Source organism: Gobio gobio, assembly GCF_949357685.1.
Source record: "Gobio gobio genome assembly, chromosome: 3".
Classification (NCBI taxonomy): Eukaryota; Metazoa; Chordata; class Actinopteri; order Cypriniformes; family Gobionidae; genus Gobio; species Gobio gobio.
The window spans coordinates 49,004,766-49,026,677 of NC_137099.1; the positions used below are offsets into that span (position 1 = coordinate 49,004,766).

The 21,912-nt window shown below is 38.5% G+C and overlaps 1 protein-coding gene across 1 annotated transcript; it reads left to right on the forward strand.

Moving 5' to 3' along the window:
- Positions 1-7,627: 7,627 nt before the first annotated feature.
- On the forward strand, positions 7,628-8,644 carry sox1b (SRY-box transcription factor 1b; the record flags this gene model as incomplete). Its single annotated transcript, XM_079813659.1, has 1 exon — positions 7,628-8,644. The coding sequence occupies one exon, from the start codon at positions 7,628-7,630 to the stop codon at positions 8,642-8,644; it is 1,017 nt and encodes a 338-aa protein (XP_079669785.1).
- Between the last annotated feature and the right edge of the window lie 13,268 nt (positions 8,645-21,912).

The following is a 21,912-nucleotide window of genomic DNA, read 5'->3' on the forward strand; positions in this document are numbered from 1 at the left end:
TTGACACAAATTCATGCAAATATTGTTTGCAAATAGTCCCAAAAGGATTATTTCCCAACTAGAATTAGACCTAGAATTTCGTTCACTGTTTATGCTCTTTATGCTTTATAAAAATAAAATAAAAATTGGCCCCCTCCAATGTTCAAGACATGGTTACGGCCTTGGTGTGGACGGAGAGTGTTTTGAAACGAAAACACCGTTTTCAAATGTATTCAGATTCATGTAGACGTAGCCTCAGAAAAATCAGTTGAAAAACAGAAAAGGTACCAGTAATTTTCATCTAATTTGAAAAACACAAATTAAAAATATTCAGGTTTTACACCTGTGAAATATCAATACACTCTGTTTTTTTAGCGACAGAAGAACTCATTTGTTTTCCTCAAAGAACCTTTCAGTGAACCATTTTTTTTTCTTAATGCGAAGAACCTTTTAATAATCTGAAGATTCTTTTTCACTACAAAGAACCTTTTGTGCAATGAAAACATTCCATGGATGTTAAAGGTTTTTCATTTTAAGAGCGTGAGGAAAATTCCTTCATAGTACATTGGGCCCTTTTTTACGGACTTTTCTTAGAGAGTAGCTGTTTCCATTTCTGGTGAAATGCAACATGTGAATAATTTAAATCCAGCCTAGACCTTTTCTCACTCACCTTCAAGTCCTTATTTGTAATCCACCTTTGGAGCCCCATCCAGAGTAACAAAATACAAAAGTACATCAGCTAACAAGGCCCAGCTGCAAAATGGTTAACCAGAGATACCTTTCTTTCTCTTTACTGGTGCATAGCAACCACTGTGTAAAGCAAAAAGCCTTTTCTTTTCTTTATTTCACTATGTGAGCCAGGAAAGTCCTGTATGAAGACACTTGTGCTTTGTCAAACCCCCATCAGAATGACACCATCATAACCCTCTAATGAACCACACGAGGCCCGAGAATAATTGGGTGCAAGCTGACATTGTTGAATACAGTAAGCACAGACATTAACACAGTAACCTGAGTGAAATCTGCTGACTGCTCATTATGCTTATTGGTTATCAATAAAAGTGGTGAATGAAGAAGAATGTAAATTTGTTCAAAAGGATATAAAGATTTGAAATGATTTTTGATTTTCTTGGTGAATTGTTGAATGGCTTGCTGTGCTGGAATTTGTAAGCATCAGTATTTCACTCTTTATTTTGGCATTATTTTTAGACTATGGCAGAGAACCTTAAAGTCAGCATAAAACGGAAGATGCAACAGTGTCTTTTTCTATATTGTGATGCACATCTGAGTGAAATTGCTTCTCGAACAAGAAAAAATGTAGGGCGGGACTTTGCCATGCATGGGGACTTGATTAGATCATCGTGGTTTGCTATGAGTGTAATGTCATGCGAGTTTTTTATTGTAAGTTTTACAGTTATATAGCTAGTAGGATAAGTTATTTTAAATTGTACCAATATCTGTGTAGTGTTCTTGTATTCATGTGTTCTTTCTTACACATTTTACATTTCTTATACTTGTCTGGGTTAAAATTAGCTGTGAATCATCATTTTATTATCTTTCACCATCAACACCAAGTGGGTATTTACAAAATTGGCTTTAGAAATATATTTTTTTTTTCCACACTTGTATCTTTCAAACCCTCTTTGGTAGAGCACAAAAGGAGTTATTTAGCAGAAAGTTCAAAGTTGCTCGTTTCCGTACAGTGGAAGTAAATGGTGACTTTGGCTGTTAGGCAAGATTTTCAGATTTTTGTTCTTAACCTATACATAAATGGCTTCAGAAGAATATAATACATAAGCCTGAATTTCTTGTCTGATGCTTTTATGGTGTTTTTGGTCCCATTTTTGTCAAAAAGTATCCTTTTTTTCCATTATATGGGTTTGGAATGACATGAGTAAATAATGACAGAATTTTGATTTTCATTATTTGGTAATATTAATACATATACACTATATTGCCAAAAGTATTGGGACACCCCTCCAAAGCATTGAATTCAGTTGTTCCAATCACTTCCAGGGCCTCAGGTGTATAAAATCAAGTACTAGGCATGCAGAAGCTTCTACAAACATTTGTGAAAGAATGGCTCGCTCTCAGGAGCTCAGTGAATTCAAGCGTGGTACCGTGATAGGTTGCCACCTGTGCAATAAGTCCATTAAAGAAATTTCCTCACTACTAAATATTCTACGGTCAACTGTTAATGGCATTATAACAAAGTGGAAGCAATTGGGAACAACAGCAACTCAGCCACAAAGTGGTAGGCCACATAAAATCGCAGAGTGGGGAAGTCGGCAACTTTCTGCTGAGTCAATTGCTACAGACCTCCAAACTTTGTGTGGCCTTCAGATTAGCTCAAGAACAGTGCGTAGAGAGCTTCATGGAATGGGTTTCCATGGCCGAGCAGCTGCATCAAAGCCTTACATCACCAAGTGCAATGCAAAGCGCCGGATACAGTGGTGTAAAGAACACCACCACCACTGGACTCTAGAGCAGTGGAGACGTGTTCTCTGGAGTGACCAATCACGCTTCTCTGTCTAGTAATCCGATGGACGAGTCTGGGTTTGGCGGTTGCCAGGAGAACGGTACTTGCCTGACTGCATTGTGCCAAGTGTAAAGTTTGGTGGAGGGGGGATTATTATGGTGTGGGGTTGTTTTTCAGCGGTTGGTCTTGGCCTCTTGGTTCCAGTGAAAGGAACTCTTAATGCTTCAGCAAACCAAGACATTTTGGACAATTTCATGCTCCCAACATTGTGGGAACAGTTTGGGGATGACCCCTTCCTGTTCCAACATGACTGCACACCAGTGCACAAAGCACATAAAGACATGGATGAGTGAGTTTGTTGTGGAGTAACTTGACTGGCCTGCACAGAGTCCTGACCTCAACCTGATAGAACACCTTTGGGATGAATTAGAGCGGAGACTGAGAGCCAGGCCTTCTCGCCCAACATCAGTGCCTGACCTCACAAATGCGCTTCTAGAAGAATGGACAAAAGTTTCCATAAACACACCACTAAACCTTGTGGAAAGCCTTCCCAGAAGAGTTGGAGCTGTTATAGCTGCAAAGGCTGGGCCAACTGATTTGCTGCCTGCTGATTTGCATTGTTATCATGACAGTAGTATATGTAAATCAACAGCTCAATCTCCATGTTAGCAAAACGTTTTGTCAGTGAAAGTTAACCATTTATAATTTTATGCTCCTTTTTTCACATTCAGCATCCTCAATATGAAGCCCTGATCAGTCTAAAAACTCTAGAACATTGATTTTCCTCAACATATCCTTATATTTGACAAGGATTCGAAGAAGTGCTGCTACTGAATATTAACCCATTCTTGCATGTACACTTTCGCACAAAGGCCACTGAACATCATCTTATGTTTTTTCTTTTATGGTGTTCAAAGATCCTTAAAGCCTTCATGCAGCGATACCATAGTGTGTATTCGACACCATGCGGTGAACTATTAACTGTAGATGAGGCGTTGGGATTTTTACCTTCCGCCCATACAGTAGCGCTGACTGAAGCTGTGACGGGTAGCTTAAGCAAGCCATCTGCTGTATAAGGAATGCCTTTGATACCATTAGCCCCCGTGGCGCGCTAACATGTTGTTTCTAGAAGCTTCAGCTGATCCTGTGAAGCTGGCTGTGGTGGGAGACGACTGTGGGCTTAGAGATTCCTGTGCTAACAGCAGGGAGATGTGCGCACGCAGGCGGAAAACCATACAGTGATCATAGCCTCTGTGTGTGTGTGTGTGTGTGTGTGTGTGTGTGTTCATCTGCACAACCTTTTGATCTTCTGATGAGCTGCTAATTTGGTCTCAAGGCCAGTCAGTAAGCAACACGGTGTGTGAACATGTTTCCATCATTTCCCTTCATTTGTTTATCCTTTTGGAGCCACCTGAGAGGCATTTTCTGAGACACATTTAGCACATATGTCACTTATGGCAACTAATTAATTAAAAGAGACTAATCTTAAAGAGACATAATTTACTCACCCTCATGTCAGTCCAAACCTCTATGCATTTCTTTATTCTGAGGAACATTTTTGGACCAGTGTTGTTTTGGATCTCACTGATTTTCGTTTATTTAATTTGAAACGTTCTTCAAAATATCATCTTTTTTTGTTCCCAGAGTTCCCATAGGATACGAAGGTGAGTATATTATGAAATATTTTAGTGAATTAACCCTGTAAAGCCTGACATAATAAATAATAGTTCGAAAATCACATTTGAAATGAACTTTGAGACAAAATCTCTTAATCGAAGACAAAAAAGTTTTCATATATGTTTTTGTTGAGTAATATATCATACTATATGAGCCATAAAATCTATATGAAATCTGATAGAATATGGAGCTCATGAATGAGAACCTTTTAGCTTTTAGCAGTATAGTATGAAACATCAGTCGCACTATATACATACCAATAATATGGACTTGGTGGGGTGATAAATGCTTAGTTTTATGATCAAATTCTCTAGTTTGTATTGTGGGAGGCAAAACATATAATGCAATGCAATACAATGGTGATTTAAGAGATATACAACTAAATATTCATCAAAAGAATATTGATGACTATCATATTTGACACTCACATTCATAATCTAAAAAGAACAACGATATGGACGATAAACTGAATCTAAATTCTAAGCGTGTCCAACCTCCTGAACCTGATCATTATACCTGGCATATAAAAACATTATTCTTTCCTACACCTTCTCCCTCTTTTACTTGTATCATTGAGAGTCATATAAAGTAATATGACAACATCCAGTCATATTAGGTGACAAAGAACCTGATAAATATGGAGTGACCCCTACTATTTGACATATTTTGAGAGATACAAGAGATTAATGCACAATATGCCTTATTATGGACTTGAGTGGCTTTGTAGGATAGCCCATGCATTTAGGAGATCTTGCGGACAACCTGTATAATATAGAGATTATATTGAGATATTGTGTAAAATGGATGTCACACACTTTGTATGATTGTTGATTCGATGAGGGTCATAGGTACGCAAACTCCCTTTTTTTCCTGAGCACAACCCTATAATCCCCCATCCCTTTATAGTCCTCTAGAGTGTCAGTGTCAACGTGTAAATCATACGGAAATAAGTCTGAAAATTGAAAATGAAGCTGAGAATATGTGTGAGAGACAGCCCCTTCTCCCCCCACGCATACAGCCCTTGCTCGAGTTTCCCCTCCCTTCCTGTCCAATTATGTTTAAAACGCGGTGGAGAGCGAGAACAGGCGCACCTGACAGATGTTGACCATTTTTAAACCCTGCTCGCTCTCACAAGTTCAAGAGACTCTCTAATTCACTTTGCAGTCGGGACATAACGGAGCGACGCCACTTACTGAGCTTTTGGAAAACAGACCAACACACAAGGATTTTAATGCTATGAAGCTCAGATCAGGGTAGAGGCAACTTGCAGTTCACCGAGCTTATAGTGTGATTTCCATTATATTCTTTATTCTTCGTTGCTTTTCTGTTTCCTTGCACTTTATTGTGTTCTTCCTATATCAGTGGTTCTCATTCATGATCCCAACAGGACCTCTGATGTGCATTATCATTATTAAATCTAAATAAAATATTGTTTAATTTTACTTTTTCAGATGGTCACACTAGAACATTTTATCATATTAAAAAATATAAGCCTATTGAACCTATAGCCTATATATTGTATATGGGTGGGTGACAAAAAAGACAACCACCAATGGTTTTGAGAAAATAAAAAAAAATTCTAAAGCTCAATGTAGGCCTATGTATTTATTTTGGTAATTGTATCTCGAGTTTTATTCGATGTATACTTTAATTTATTAATTTAAATATCTGTATCTTGACACCATTGTTAAACCAACTGTGTAATCCAACAAATAACGCATAATTGACTAATGGCAACGCCTTTTCCACTTCCACTGATGGGTGTGATGATTAACACATTAACTGACGATATTTATTTTTCTCCTCAGTTCACAATTAATGGAGATATTCTGAGCAAGTCTTCTGTGAAATCTGAGCGACGCGCCTCCCTTCAATATCATGCACTTTACAATTTCACGTTTAGAAACTCACAACATAGTCCAAGGTTTGCTTTCATTTTCCCATAACTATTTAACAGATACAAATGTGTCATTAAACAGTGAAAATATAACGTTACTATATGGAAAAAAGGAACTTGATGCGGTGGTTCGAGTAAATGTCGCCTATAAAGATTTTCTTCCGATGTGACTGCGCGGGTCCTCGTGTTCACGTCCAGTAGACGGCGATCACACTCTTAATACAGAGCACGAGGTGACACATTTTACTTTTCTGTTTTTTTTGCACCTTTTGTTGACCAATGTTATTATAATTCAGACAAGGGAACGTGTGTATTAGGTTTATAAAAATGGGCTATGTGTTTGATCTTGCGATTGAGATTATTTTACATATTTTTGAATTGCAGAGTTGTTGTTTTTTTTTAATTCATTTTGAAGAATTTATAGATAGGTGAACTACTTCTTGTGATTATTATTTAAGTCAACGTTTTTGATACCAATGAAAAAAATCCCTATGTGAAATTATTGGGACACTGCAGCGTTGGGGGAAAAAAATAACATGGCAGGTTACACCAATTAAAATTATTTTTTTTATTTTTTTTTGCACACTAACCATTTTTGAGCTGTTCCCCACTCTGCGCTTGATGACAAAAGGGCTCACATGGCACATGCACTGGGCGTGAGCCACCTGTTTCTTAGCAACCGTCACAACATGAAAACACCTGTGGCATCAATTTATTCAAAGAGACTTTTAAGGATTGTGATAAATACTGGGAAACTTTGGTAAATAATGGAAAATATCCTGGTAACCTTTGTGAGGGCAAATCTATATAAAAAGTATGTTACACAAACGTTCTGTTTGATAAAAAGTTTGGGACTTTTTGTGTGTGTGAATAAAATGGTTGTACGTGTTGTTGTGGTTAAATGGTTGAAACAGTTTACCAATATAATTATTGCATTTTACATAACATGAATTGTTCCGATGGAAAACCATAAACTACTTGAGAATAAAAACCATTGCTTACATGTTTGAAGTTCGGGCTCCGGTGTTTCAAAAATGGGATATGTTGAGTAAACATTAGAGCCAAAAACTGACTGATTTATGGTTTATTCCAGTGCAAAATGTACCCCAAATAACGTTTGTCAACAGTGGTTTGCGGCCAACTGTTTACCTTCCGCGTGCCGCAGAAAAACCTGTGAAAAAAGGAAAAGCTGTGCCTGTGGCGCGCGCGAGCTCTCCCTTGCTCGTCACCTGACCGTGAGCCATATGCAAATCAGCCCCGTCCTCAAACGCCATTGGCTCTCCCTCACTCATTTATTCCCTGTCAAAGCGCATCATATGGCCGCTCTTCCACTAACTTTTCTAGCCCACCGCTGAAAGTAGCTCAAAGACAATTCTGCAGTGCACTGGATGTGAAAATCACCCCGAGAGGAAGTTCGAATAAAACAAAGGGAGACGAGCTGCCGCAAAGTTCCCATCCATCATCTGTTTGGATTGTACCCATCTCCTGTTCGAGTGGCCTCTTTTGTTATTAGGAGGCTCTACGCGTGTGCCTGCCAGCGGACGGGGACGTGTGAATGTTTCTGTGTGTGAGCTGAGTAAGTTAAAGCCGGGTGAATGTATAGCATGATGATGGAAACGGACTTGCATTCTCCAGGAGCCCAGACTAACACAAACACGGGCCACACGGGACCCAACAGCAAAGTTAACCAAGACCGCGTCAAGAGACCCATGAACGCGTTTATGGTGTGGTCTCGGGGTCAGCGCAGAAAAATGGCTCAGGAGAATCCAAAGATGCACAACTCGGAGATCAGCAAGCGCCTCGGAGCGGAGTGGAAAGTCATGTCAGAGGCGGAGAAGCGACCCTTCATTGACGAGGCGAAAAGACTGCGCGCCATGCACATGAAGGAGCATCCGGATTACAAGTACCGACCCCGGAGGAAGACCAAGACGCTGCTCAAGAAGGACAAGTACTCTTTGGCGGGTGGCCTGCTCGCTGGATCAGTGGGCGGAGGCGGCGTGGGGCTGGGAATGGGTGCAGCGGGGGTCGGGCAGAGGTTGGAGAGCCCGGTGGGTCACGGTGGCAGCGCCGCGGCGAGCTACGCGCACATGAACGGCTGGGCCAACGGCACGTACTCAGGCCAGGTGGCGGCTGCCGCGGCTGCAGCCGCGATGATGCAGGAGGCTCAGCTCGCCTACAGTCAGCACCCAGGCAGCGGAGCGCATCACCACCACGGGCACCACCACCATCCACACAATCCCCAGCCTATGCACCGCTACGAAATGACGGCTCTCCAGTACAGTCCCATCTCAAACTCTCAGAGCTACATGAGCGCCTCGCCGTCAGGCTATGGGGGAATATCCTACGCGCAACACCAAAACTCCAGCGTGGCTTCATCTGGGGCCATCGGCGCGCTGGGCTCGCTGGTGAAATCGGAGCCGAGCGTAAGCCCTCCCGTTACCGCTCACTCTCGAGCCCCTTGTTCCGGAGACTTGCGAGAGATGATAAGCATGTATTTACCGACGGCGGAGGCAGGGGACCCGTCCGTTCAGAGCAGACTTCACGCTGTACCGCAGCACTATCAAAGTTCCGCGACGAGCGTAAACGGAACCGTTCCACTGACACACATATGAAATGATTTGCAACTACGCATCCAGACTCAAATAACCAAATATGTACCTCTTTTAGAGCATAACTACCTTTTTTGTACAGAATGTCTGTTCATGTAAATTTGAAGGTGATATTATTTAAATATAATACATAAACTGAAGGGTGTCCTTAGGATGTTGTCTGAATAATTTGTCCTAAATGACACCATATGCGTGAGCTTTACACATTTGCGAGGGATTCATTCTTCTTTAGTGTGCGTGTGTGTGTGTGTGTGTGTGTATGTATGAGAGAAATGGTACTGTGTTTAAGACATGAAAAAGAGTGGGTGCTAGAGTGTATAGTCAAAATACAATGTTTTTAAAGTTTTCTAAGATTTTTCTCTATCCCACTTTGATTTGTCAACACGTGAGTTACTGTATTTGCTCTATTCCTTATTTGTTTGTTGTATTTTTCCCTTGTACATTGTGAATATATTACAGAGAAGATTGATACACATCTGTACATATAATTCGGATTTGCCAGGAAAAAGAGGAAACGTTTTGCGTTGATGTGAGAAGAATAAATTTGCTTTTGCTCTGATTCTGGAAAGTTAGTTGGCTGTGTTGTTTTGCTTTTTATCACATGACACTCGCGATTAAGCAGCTGGAAATAGAGTTAATATTTCAATGTGATAACGCCTATTTGTCTGTATAAACCACGACATTTAGAAATGTATCTATTTTGAACCTTTTTTGTTTGAAAATATTGGGACAAAACAATGTGTAAGAACTAATTATTCAACTGGAAATATTTTGAGCACAGCGTTAGGCTACTTTTAGGCTAATTATATAGGTGTAAATATAAAATCTAAAAATGAAACAAATATATTTGTATTAATTGAGGTTAAAAAAAACGAATGAAATTTGTATGGAACACTTTACGTGTAAAATAGGACCACGTGCAATTGTTTATTATTTGTATTAGTATAAATAACGTTGTTTTTTCCCCAAATAATTATCTATTATTATTATTATGCTACATTTACTCGGGCAAAGAAAAAGGCATTCAATATTTCTTAGGAAATTTCAGCATGCGTGTAGAATGAAGGGAAAACTTAAAGCCTAAAAATGTTACTCAATATAAAACGTTTTTTAGACACTAAAACGCTCCAGTTAGATTTGAAGCGTGTGTTGTGTCTATCTAAACGAAACCTCTTCAGATCCCGCGATAATTACTATTTATTTGATGGCACTATTTTTTGTTGAGCTGCTTTAATTGCGAGCAAGCTGACAAAGCTATTTTACAGTAATGAAACCTTCTGTTTTTTTGTTTCTTTCAATAAGCCTTCCGTGACGTTGTTGCTGTGTCTTGATGCATATGATGGAGGTCAAAGTTCAAGACCTCTCAAAATAAAGAGTGTCCAATGAAAAACGAAGAACAGCAAATAGAGAGCGAACCACATTATTCATTGTTCAAAGGACCAACCCCTGGTTTTTTTCCCGGTGAGCCCCGGATTGTGCAGACATATGCTTTAAATCCGCTCCACTTCAATTAAATCCGCCCGGGTACCCGCGAGCCACTCATGACTACATTTACCGGATGTGGAATAATTGCGTTCTAAACCTCCTAATGGAATAAAAAATGTTAGCCTACTGTTTATTTCCACTTTTGACATGCATTTTAAGAATTATTCTATTTTTTGTTCGCCCTGTGGCTTTTTTTTTCTTTGACTAAAATTGACAACCTAATTTTCTTATAATTGAATCACCGGTGGGCCGTCAAGCAAATGTTGCTCGTATCCTCCGTGGGGTGTCAGTGGGATTAAGATGAATGCAGAGTGCGTGGCAGAGAGTGTTTTGTGTCAGGGAAAGAGGAGGATTAGACAGCCCTAAAAGCTGAACCCCCGGGTCAGCGACAAGTCACATTCTTATTACAATGACACCCACCGGAAGAGTGACGTGACGCGGGAGCTTTCCCGCAACAAGTAGCAGGATCCAGGGAACTCAGCGAACCCCTTTTCTTTTCTTTCTTTTTTTTAAACTCCGCAGACGACCGTGAGAATCTCGACGAAGAAGTTTCACTTGAATCTTTTTGTGAAAAAATGTATAGGCCTAAAGCAAATTAGTTTGCAAAAAAAAAAACGAAATTTATTTATTTTAAAGATCGAATTTTTTTGTTTGTTTTTAGCCGTTTAAGTGTATAATATTATATTAATTTACCTTATTTAAAGATTATTATTTAAACTCTGTCCTCCCATGCACAAGCGTTATAGGGCAATACACAACATTGTTGTTCTTAGCAACGCGGATTTGCATCCAGAAACAAAAAGAGTGAGCCCAACATGGGCACCGGTCCAGCAGACTGGCAAACCTCACCCCCTATTCACCTTCACCGTTTCCTGGCAGAAGTAGAGGAATACTACAAATATCACCAATAAATCTATAACAGACAGACAGACCTTTATCACCTTTACACCAGCATGTTCTAAAGTGAAATAGGCCAAAATGGGCTTGTATTTTGTCATTTGTAAAAACCGGCGATCCTTTGCACTTGCTGTCCTAAATGTTCCTAATTAGCATCGGGTTTATCATACCCCTGCATATTTTCTTGCCTCCTCAGAAAAAAAAAGCCGGTTGCCGTTCTGCTACGGAAGATTACGGAGACAGATTGCAGAGGACGAATGTGCGGCTCCAGATTAGCGGGGAATAGAAACAGCAACTGGGCCAATAAATTCCTTGCGCGGGCCTTATCGTGCAATTACACGTTGACATGTTTAACAATCTCGCGGTCTTTTTTCCCTTTCCTAATCCACAAACCCTCCAAGAGGCACGAGCCGTTATGTGCTACAGTCGCTTCAGACGTGCATGTTAAATGTTTACCGAATAGGCGAAAACCTAAAAACTATGTGCTGGCGTGTTCCACAACATATTAGGGGGCAATTGTCTTTTTAACTTTCTTTCTGTTTTGTTTAAATGACCAGAAATAATAATAAAAAAAGTAGCCTATTGTTTTTCCTCTATCATCTTGGCGTCCACTATTTATTGAATGTGAATCAATCTTCACACATGTCTTCCACATGCATTTCAGAAATCACCCTGCTTGAGATCTATAAGCTGTGCACTTATAAAAACATACTGTAGGATGAATTCAGGGTGATTGGAACAGTTTTTGCCATTAAGATGACTATAGGGAAAAATGTCCCAATCACCCTGAATTCATATGGGGCTGCACACTATATTGGAGCAGATCTAAACCTGCCATGGGGAGAAAGATTATGTAGTTATTTAACACTCATTTGTTATCCAATATATTAATTTCATAGCTATAGGCCTATTATATAATATAAAGCCGTTCTACATAAAGTAGCTAATGCTTTCGTGTGTCATATGAAAACAATTATGTAAATGACTTTTGAAATGGCCATAATGAATTATTTCCATGATTTATCATACATTTTTTGTCAAATCAGCTTAGGTTTCTGAAATAAATGATCGGTTTCTGATGGACAGACATGAAAAATAATTTTCATGATTTGTTATCACAACTTTGTATCTTTTGTCAAATCAGCTTAGATATAGGCTATAGTTAATGTGATTCAGATAAAATGTTCTTAATTTCTATTTATTAAACCAATTTCCTTTGTTGTAATAACTCAAATTTTTATATTTCAACTGACTAAAAAAAGTAAGTTACCTGGTTGCGTTAAAATTTTAAGTTACACCAATAATTTTGGCAACACTTTATTTTACAGTGTCTTTGTTATATGTTACATGTACCTCCCAGTAATAACAGTAAATTGTGTATAATTACATGCAACTAACCTTCAACCGAACCCTACCCTTACCCTAAAGTAAGTAGCCTACACGTTAATTAATATTACTCAGTACTTAAATGTATAATTACATGTAACAATGACACCTTAAAATAAAGTGTAACCATATTCTTTTACACTACTCGTATAGTGTAAACTGTCTTCGCGGTGTCCCTTTGTTTATGACAAACTGAAAGCAAGGAAAAGGATCCCTTTATAAGCATATAATGGGTTTACGAGTGGTCCGAGGCTCTGGTTAATTTACGGACGTTTTTACGTGCTAGGCAACGTGCCGGAGATTAAGTAGACAACTACATGATGCGACTAAAGTTCTGCTCGGCGCTTCGGGAAGCCCAGCCATTGGTAGTTAGCGAGTTATCTCTTTCTCTCGGTCTCTTTTCCCCGCATTCACACACTCTTACTTTCCCCTGTTACTGTCCGCCTGTGCGGGGGCCTGCGGCGAAGTGATTGTGAGAGACTCTGTTGGAATTTGGCAGCGTGGCGGCTTTGGAACGGCGCCCCACGCTGACTGTCATTCAGCGGGCCTGCGCGACTCACTGTGCCGTTGGGAAGTGTCGCTCATCCGTGCACTCATTGGCCTTACAAAGCTGATTACAAGCATCAGCGAATTCCTGAAGGCAATGAGAGGCGATGCAGGTGCACGAGAGGGTAAGTTCCCGGCTGGAACATGCGCGGATGTAGCAGAAAGTTGTGAACATCCGAAACAGCCTCACCCAATCAGACTTTGAGATATTGCCTGAGTGAGGCGCGGAACTGCTAACTTTAACAAGACTGGAAAATGGAAACCATCTTTGCAAAATATTTCTGAAATAAACGATTGGTTTCTGATTGACAGATTTGAAAATATATATATTTTCATGATTTTTATCACAACTTTTCATCTTTTGTTAAATCAACTTAGTTCAGATAACATATTTTTTGAGTTTCTATTCATTAAACCAATCTCATTTGTTGAATAAAATCAAATATGTAATTTCAATTACCTCTAAATTTTAAGGCAACCATAACTTACTTAAAAAAATTATTAAAAAAAAAAGTTAAACCAACAATAATTTAACAGTCCTTTGAGGAGCTTTATGTTAACATTATGTGGATATTTGGAACCTCGATTTTGAAATCATTTGAATACACATATTAATTAAAAATAGTTTTGATTACATTTCTTGTTACATGTAGGCTATTTTATAGGCTTTAGATTTTAAAATAATTGTTTTATTACATCAGACTCGTTTGTTTACCCAAGGTCTAAGCAGCCATATTTTTTATAGCAGGCTAATTATTTTGCATAACCCGCTTTTCCAAGGGCTGTCTTGTGCTGCTATCCTTAACAATGCGACTTATGCCCAGAATGATGTGCGTGTGGGTTTAAATAACAGATAGATTTCAAAACGTTCTCAGAGAAGAATTATAGCCTATATTCAAACAGGAGCGCCAGAGCGATCTCATGATTGGAATCTTTCGATGTCTCTTCTTCCTCACGTTCCTCAAAGCGAGATCCGTCACCTGAGAGTTGTCACCCCACTGTCACTTGCTGATTAAAGGACAAAAGAGGTCTCCCGGACGGTCTGTGGCAGCCAGTCAACCAGAACGGACTATGCAAATAGCCCGGAGAAGGCGAGAAGATGGCGAACAGTGCCCTCAATTGTTCTTTGGATTCCACAGCTTTCCGTGCGCAGCTGCATCTCTGAGTTACCCAGGACACTATTTTGCATTCGCGGGCAGAAGCCTAAAAGGTCTCAACTAAACGGGCATCTGAAACTGTTGTCCTCAAAGAAGTGGAAAGATTTAGCCTAAACATCACTGTTATTAAAATGTGAAGAATGAAAGAGAAACTTTGAAAGTGACCGTCAGCGCGCGGAGCTGTCCAGGTGCTGAAATCCAACATGCTGTAAGGTGTGGCCATCAAACCAACAATTCCTTACACTAGGTCTATTTTACTTTACAGGTGGGAGCCTTTCTACAGCATTGACCTGCTACTAATATGTTTCAGTAGCAGAATATACACAAACGTATTTTAATTTTCAGCTCAAGTGGTGATTCTGGATAAGTAGCCTTGGCTCAACTCATTTCCACCTATCAGTACAGAGTGCTACAGGAATGACTTATTTTTGTAGGCCAAAACCCAGAAACGAATTAGCATTTTAGCACTCCCGGTTCTGTCGTCCTGAAGTCAATGGGAGTTTTGGCTAAATGCCTGAAAAAAGTTCTGTGTTGAACACAAGCTCAATATTTTCACGTTTTATTCTACTAAATAAAATACACCACACATCAGTAATATCCCTTCCCTTTTCTAAAGCTTTTACTTGTCCTAGAAAGGGCGATTGCTAAATATGGGACAATAAAGAGGTCGACGGGGACATTAAACATCATCAAGCAAAACAAATAAAATCATCTATTCACTAGTCCGCTTTTACAGCCTCACCATGCTTTTGCAAGCTAAAGTAACTCAAACTTTCTGGAATAAAAAAAAAAATGATTGAAAGAGTTGTTGGAAACTTAATGGTGGTGACGTTGAAGTCATGCAACATATGTAGTTTGTTTATAGCCTATTTATCTTTTTATTTATGGAAATTGTAGCCTATTTAGGCTTCATAATTGATAAAAGCTGTGTTCATTTGTGAAGATGATCATTATGAACAAAACGTGTAATAATCAGAAGGGCTGCAACTAACGATTATTTTTATAATCAATTAATCAGCCGATTATTGTTTAGATTAATCAGATGAAAAATTAAAACTATTATTATACATTAAAATTCATTAATCCACTATTTTAAACAATATTATTCCACATACTGCCCAATGCTGTCCTCCAAACAATGTATAATAATATAAAATAAAAAATGCCAATGGCAAAAATGTTTCTCTGAAAACAAATATAGTGAATATCTACACTGTAAAAAAAATCTGTTAATTTTTTTGCCAGAACTTTACCGTAAAAAGGTTTTACAGAAATTTTAAGTTAAATTTAACCGTATTTCATTAACTGAAATAATGTTAAATTACCAAACTATTGAAATACTAATATTTGTTATGTACCTTTGATATATACTGACAACCACCAATCACAGTGGTGATGAGAATCACATGACGAATCAAAGCTTATATGAGGACAATACTAATTTTGAGAAGGTGCACAGTGTTATTCACACAAACACTAATCACCATCATGGTAACACACATGACATTTAAAACAATGCAATAAACATTCATTTAACAACAATAAATGTAACATAAAGCACTAATGTACATAACTGATTAGAAAAAAAACTAAGAAGAAACCGTTATTTCAACGAAAATACATCAAATGTGAAGTGTCACGCAGGGAATACTGGGAATGTCAATTTACGGGTTTTCACTGTAAATTACACAACGACGTGTTCTTTTTCACTTTCAAAAACTGTAAATTTAACAGTATTTTACTGTAAACGTATATTAAATCTATTACAGTTATTCACCATATGTAGTACGGAAATTGTCTGTTAATCAGTTAACTGTTTTTAACCGTAGCATTTCTACAGTCTTTTACCGTTAAAATCACGATAATTTTTTTACAGTGTATATGGGCTATGCTGTACATTACAAGCAAAAGGCAAACATTACATCCTAAACCTAAAAACAACGCACTGTTTACTATTTCAAAGCAGTAATAAACACAAGCAAAAAAAAAGTTGACTTGTACGTTGTTTTACGTACATTACTGCTAAATATTTTTGCGAAACGTGTACTTTTGTCAGACGCTTCTATTCTACTGCGCTCCGTCTGTTTGACAATGGAAATACTCACAGGACCTTCTAACATTTATAGATAAGGATACAACCATAAAACGTAAGTTATGCGCTGAGGAAAGACACGTGTCAGAGGCATTAAACAGCACACGTGTCTGTCAAAGAACAACAGAGCAAGACGGTAAATGCCTATGCTTTTGTTTAAAGAGCCTATAAATAGGCCTATCAGCATTCTCATGTTTCGGACAACTTTGATCGTGTAGCCTACCACTCTGTGTCCGCTGCTATTTTTCATATCCATTTTGTCCATAGAAATGAATAGAAGTTATTCGCTACTGTAAAGCTGACTGGTTTCCGGCCACAGTGCGCAGACGCGACTAATCGATAATAATTGTTGCTGCGCTAATAATTATGTTGAGTCACATGGGTTAATTTCAGCAACAATCCAAAAGCAAATGGGAAAAATCCTATTGGTTTTTGTCGAGGGAACCAGGGTGATGTTAACTTCCCGCTTGGCCTACAAAAATATGTCTTCACTGCAGCACTTTAGCTGTGAGCATTGCATTTTTATGGCTGCAGGGGGATAGTCTAAAAAAGTCAAATGTGAACTTATGGCACAGAATGTGAACAGAATGTCAGCTTTAGTGCTGATCAAAGGGCAACCTTAAGTTATATTTATAGATTTTCTGTTAACCGTTGACTTTTTTTTGTGAAGTGGTCGCGCCATCTCTCTCTATCGCCCATCTACCATTTGCAATTGACTGCAATTTGCAATTGGCTGGTGGGTAAAACCTCACCTCTCCTCTGGCTCTTGGCTTTGGTTGGTCAGAGCTGCCAAAAATAAAAGGCTGTAAATTAGCCCAATTTATGATGCCTACTGTGTAATTCACTGATGCTTCCCATGAAGTGCCAGTGGGTGAGGGTACAGAAAAACAGACGGAACATTTTGTTGCCCCGTGGGGCAGTTCATTAGCACATAATAACCACTTAATCATGAGATGAAGTCAAAGTCTTCCTCTCGTGTAGCGCCATTTGGTGCTTTCTTGGTTGGGATGGAGTTTAGGGTGGCACAACTGTGGCCAATGGGCATGAAGCCCGTGAATATTTGTGTGGGTGTAGTTGTGTGCATGTTTCTTGAATCTCTCATGGGGTTTTGCTGTATATATGTAAATCCTCAGGATTTACTTAACCACATGCATGTTATTGAGATTCTCCCCAACAAGACACACAACGCACATCATACTGAGCAAAGTGAAATGAATCTATGGGATGTAAGTTCTGAGCTGATAACTAAATAGGTTCAAACCCGCAATGAACTTTTACCATTGTGCATTAATTAAAATCACCATGTAAATAATGTATTAAAATAGGATTAAGATGATATAATTATGAAGCCAATCTGGTGATTATTAACGAATAGTGGAGACGGGGTTTAAATAAGCTTATGCGTCTTACTCCTTTTCGGACATGTATAAGTTAATATTGTTTTGTGTTTTTTTTGTCTTCGTTTTGTTTATTAGCTTTTATTGTATTGTTTTTACATGTTTGAAATAAAGTCTTTCATTCATTCATTCAAAATGTCTTGTTTTATATGGAATAATGCAGTATTTATTATAAATGAATTATCCATGCATGATTCATACAATGTTCCCTTGTAATCTTCAAAATAACTTCCCCTCCCTCTTGCGGCCACATCTCATCTCTTCTCTGAAGGTGTGTTTATTGGCGAGAGGGCGGGACAACACATGAGAACTCACATGAGATTGACCAATTGCAAACCACAACCATCCAATCAATTCCTGATGGACAAAATTAAGTCCCGTCCTACATTTTTTCTTTTGAAAAAAATGAAACTTAAAGGATAAGTTCACTTCAAAATGAAAATTCCCTGATATTTTACTCACCCCTATCTCATCCAAGATGTTCATGTCATTCTTTCTTCAGTCGATAAGAAATTAAGTTGTTTTTTTTAGGAAAACATTCCAGGATAATGGTTTTCAATTGCAACCAAAATGTTGAAGGTCCAAATCAATGCAGTTTCAAAGGTCTTCGAATGGTTTCAGACGCTCTGCGCGATCCCAGATGAGGAATAGGGTCTTATCTAGCGAAACGATCTGTCATTTTCAATTTAAAAAATAAATAAATATACTTTTTAAAGGGGCATTTCAGCGCTGGGAAGATGAATGTGTATTTAAACTGTGTCATTTATGTAGTAGAAATGTGAAATTATTTTTGGAATTTGGTTCTTTCTAGACTGAGAAAAGACAGAAAATAAATTTTTGTCTCATGTGGATGAAAGACAACAACTCCCAGAATGCACTTGCTTCGCTGCCCTACGAGGCCACCCCCTACACCGCCCCCACCGTCGTTTTGATCTTCATAATGATGCAATAATTTTGTTCAGTTAGAGAATAAACAATACAATTAAAAACTGAACGTGTCTTTTCAATAAAGTGTGAGTGAGCCGAACGAAAGTCACGGGTCTTTAGCCTCTGGCCAATAAATCCTCCGATGACGCATAATGACGATATTTGCATCGGATGATTTTTTCCAGAAATAAAATGCATAATTCTCTCGTCTCAGGGGGATATGAGGGGGGAAAGTACCATAATTCAAATATACTACAGGGTTTCTACTGATACAAAGCTTAATGCTAAATCACTGAAGTAACCCTTTAACCTAAATTGCTCATCTTGCGCTGCTCTGCGACACGCCAGTGATTGTGCAATCACGTCGAAAACGTCACACTAGACGTAGGCAGAAGTAATGCCCCCGTGTTTACAAAGTGCACATGCGTAGACTAATACAAACGCCCTTTAGCAAAAAAAGGTAAAACAACGATGTCAGACGATTTTGAAGATGAAGATTAAGTGTTTGTATTAGTCCTCGCACAGTCGCTTGGGGCGGTACTTCTGTCTACGTCTAGTGTGGCATTTTCGACATGATTGCGCAATCACTAGCACTTCGCAGAGCAGCGCAAGATGTGCAATTTAGATTAAAAAGTATATATATATATATATATATATATATATATATATATATATATATATATATATAAATATATATATATATATATATATATATATATATATATATATATATATATATATATATATATATATATATATATATATATATATATATATATATATATATATATATATATATATATATATATTTTTAGAAAATGACAGATCGTTTCGCTAGATAAGACCCTATTCCTCGTCTGGGATCGCACAGAGCCTCTGAAGCCCTTCAAAGCACTTTTGGACCTTCAACGTTTGGTTGCCATTGAAAACCATTATGTGAAGAAAAATCCTGGAATGTTTTCCTAAAAACTGAAGAAAGAAAGACATGAACATCTTGGATGTTCATGGGGGTGAGTAAAATATCAGGAAATTTTCAAGTGAACTAATCCTTTAAAAACAGGATGAGTGCTCCTTACAGTAGATCTAAATGCTGCTATATTTCCTCTAAAATACAACAGCATTCTCACTTCAAAACATTCCACAATACATTTAAACAAATGTAATGATTAGGGTTTAAAAGCATTTCCTCTGGGTGAAATAAATGTTGTTTTTTGTGCATGAGTGCAGGAAACGAAAAGGGACCTAGGAATAATAGGAGTAAATAGCAGTTATCCCGGAGGTCCATCTTCGACGTGTCCAACCTTGAGAGAGGCATCCTGACTCTTTAGTTTTCATTATGACAACTGCAGTGTGAATGTGAAATATGTATTCTTAGTTGGTACTGTACATACTTTCATTTCTGCTCTTTTTCTAATAAGTTTGATGAATTTCAATGCAATGTTTGATGCATAAAAAGGCCAATGTCAACTATCCTAATGGCATAAATATTATACGCACAAAATACATTCTGCATGACACTGTCTGACTCTCCTACTCAAACACAGGGATTTGAAGTCATGATTCTTTAAAAGGATGTTCAGGTCACACACACACAGTTTATCCCTGATCATGGGGTCAAGTCTCAATCTGGAAGCTCTTTGATTCTTTAAACCCCAAACCCAGGGTCTTGTTTCAGAGTAGTGGAACCATATCTGTGCTGCTTGACACAATGAACTTGACAGACAACCAGATTTTCCTGCTGAGAGTCTGGTTAGGGTTACTCTGCTCTTATTATGCTGTCTGAAAGAGAACAGGTAATAGAGTCTGAGGCGAGGTGGAGGAACGCAGACTGCGCCCTTTATTCAGCTCTACCTTGATTACCTGAAACTCAGGTAATTGCCGCGGCTCTATTTCAGACACTGTTTACCCCTTTAGAAATAATCATCTGATCAGTCTGCCCTCACCTGGGGCAAAAAAAAGAAAAAAGAAAAAAAGAGCACTGAGCTGGCACAACCTAACTCCCCTATCATTGTCACCACTCCACTGACTTACAGTTGTCGCAAAAGTTGCTGCACCAAAAACTACTGCAATACTAACATACTACAGTATTAATCGTAGACCTATTGTGAAAGTGTCCGTCTTGTTGCTAGAACAATTAGAAGGTGATAAACAGGTAAGTTTTTAAAATGGATGAAATTGTTCATTGTTATCCTCTTCATTCGTTCGTCTAGGTTCAAAGCTGCTTGCTACACTCTCAGAAAAAAGGTACAAAAGCTGTCACTGGGGCAGTACCTTTTCAAAAGGGTCCCCTTTGTACCTTATTTTCCCCTAAAGGGTACATTACCTAAAGTGTACATATTAGTGCCTAAATGGTATGTACTGTTTTACAGTGGCTCTCAACTGATTTGGCCATGATGGAACCACGTTTTGCCATGGTCACTAAGCCACAACCCACTTTTATAGGAATTATATGAACAGTGCCTGAAGTAGGCCGGTATGCAATACCAGCACTTCTATATTTGAATCTGTAGCGTACCCTCACTTTTTAATGTGTATCGGCACTTTTCACATGTTGCTGGTTTTGTGCCAAATTTCGACTGCTTCCAAATTATTACCCACCTCGTTGAAGTCGCTACTTCATTACCCCACAACTAATCCTAAACCTACCAATAGAGTGGTGCAGGTATGACGTCATTTTGTAGGCCAACGGGCAGTTAGCATTGCACTGGTTCCCTCAAAAAAACAATAGGATTTTCCCATAGGCTTTTGGATTATTTCAAAAACAAGCTCTGTGATCAACAAACGTTTATGATACCTACACATTTAGTCCACCAAGATAATTTTCACAGATGAACACAATTTCTATGAATTTTGTTGCCTAAATGCAGTCACGCGAAGTAAAAAGCTAAAGATTACACCACAGTCCCACGACTTCAACGTCACCATAAGCTTCCGACAACTCTTTCAGTTTTTATCTCAAAACATTTTCCCAGAAAGTTTGAGTTAAAATAGATTATAAGAGCACAATTATGAGCATAACAATGCAGGGAAAGCGGACTGAATGGCGTTTAATGTCCTTGACAGCCTCTGTAGTCCCATTTAGCCACTTGTTAGCGACCGCCTTTTTCAAGACACGTAACAGCTTCAAAAAAATCACAAGTGGGGTAATACTGATGTATTTTATGTCATAGAATAAAACATGAAAATATCGAGCTTGTGTTCATCCAGATTTAACCAAAGTCCCATTCAAAAAACCCATTGACTTCTGGACAATGGAACAGGAAGTGCTAAAATGCTAACTCGTTTCCGTGTTTTGGCCTACAAAGTGATGTCATACCTGCACTACTCTATACTAGGAGGGTAATAATTTGGTGGGGGTCAGAATTATTATTGTGAATGTGTAAA